General features: G+C 41.1%; 1 protein-coding gene across 1 annotated transcript; it reads right to left on the reverse strand.

Moving 5' to 3' along the window:
• Positions 1-288: 288 nt before the first annotated feature.
• On the reverse strand, positions 289-1,276 carry LOC104490309 (olfactory receptor 10A4-like). Its single transcript, XM_010132575.1, is given in 3 exon segments — positions 289-605; positions 608-831; positions 924-1,276. Coding segments are annotated over 3 exon segments (894 nt in total).
• Between the last annotated feature and the right edge of the window lie 349 nt (positions 1,277-1,625).

Genomic DNA, 1,625 nt, shown 5'->3' on the forward strand with positions numbered 1-1,625 from the left:
TGCAAAGTACAGAACTGTTTCTGTATGGGTAGACAGGACAGAGAGGGTACAAGAGCATGAAATTCACTTCACCTGTGCGCCAAATCTACCTTCAAATGACACGAAAAATAATCTGAAAAATACCTCTTAAAATAAAAATAAAAAAAATAAACCACCAACAAAGCAAAACCAAATAACCAAAATAAAAATGGAATTATCTGGAGGATGGACTCAGAGCTACCTGGTAGATGTGAAGTTTTGGTAAGTCAAACTGTCTTTCCAGTAATGTGCACAATATCAAAGTTACTGCTAGATTTTATTTAACATAATGCATAAATTTATCACATTTATATTTTTGGTTATCAGTCTTCTCAAGACTGGTTTCACCTTTTTGTTCCTCAAGCTGTAAATGAAGGGGTTCATCATTGGAGACATCAGTGTGTAATAGAGAGAAAGCGCTTTGTTACTGCTGCTTGAATGAAAAGCTTTGAGTCTCAGGTAGGTCCCAATGCCAGACCTGTAGAACAGAGTGACCATGACCAGATGAGACAAGCAGGTGGAGACTGTTTTTCTCTTGCCCTCAGCTGATGGCATCTCGAAGATGGTGTGGAGTATCTCGACATGAATAAGAAGAGGGCCATGATGAAGAGAACAGCTGTTGTGTGGGTGATGATTTCATTCTTGTAGGTGGCCACACAAGCCAACTTCAGCAGAGGCAGCAGGCTGCAGAAGAAGTGATTGATCCTGTTGGGCCCTCAATATGGAAGGGTAAAGATTAAAACTGTCTGCCCTAAGGCCACCAAAAACCCAGTAAGCCAAGATACAGCTGATAGCAGGAAGCACTTATTCCAGCTCATCACAGTAGTGCACATCACAGTGCACATCACAGCTCATCACAGTCGTAGTGCAGGGGATGGCATACGGCCACATAGCGATCCTAGGGCATGGCAGTCAGCAGACAACATTCGGTGATCCCTAAGAGGGAGATGGCATACATCTGGATGGCACAGCCCAGAAAGGAGATGCCCTTCTTTGTTGTGAGAAAGTTCACCAGCATCTTGGGGATTGTGGATGTAGTGTAGCTGATCTCCAGGAAGGACAAGTTCTTCAGGAAAAAATACATGGGGGAGTGAAGAGCAGCATCTACCATAGTGATCATAATGATGAGGATGTTTCCCACCAGAGTGCAGAGGTACATAAACAATACCAGACAAAAGAGAGAGTCTTGAATTGCTGGAGTGCTGGAGAAAGGTAAAAATTGAAAATAGGTCACCACTGTGTGGTTCCAATTGGTCATGTCCCTCAGGACAGTTTCTAACTGATTTCTACAGTTTTTAACTACAGTTTTTAACTGTAGAAATCATAAAGTATATGAGGTTTTAGTTAGAGAAATTAAAAATAGAAAATTAAATATTTATATATATTACTTCATAATAGGACATGATCCCAGAAAATGAAATGATACTTTACTGCTGTGTTTAGGTGCTTCTAATGCTAAAGATTGTTTAGAGGAGGGAGGGAGGGTGGTTCCCTTCACAGCTTTTGATAAGTAAGAACAACTTTTAGAAATGAGAGTACTTCACTTTCAGACACTGGAGAGGAGAAGGCCCCGGGAAGACCTTACTACATCCTTCCAGAGCTTAAAA

This window comes from Buceros rhinoceros, unplaced genomic scaffold (genome assembly GCF_000710305.1).
Source record: "Buceros rhinoceros silvestris isolate BGI_N320 unplaced genomic scaffold, ASM71030v1 scaffold27263, whole genome shotgun sequence".
NCBI lineage: Eukaryota > Metazoa > Chordata > Aves > Bucerotiformes > Bucerotidae > Buceros > Buceros rhinoceros.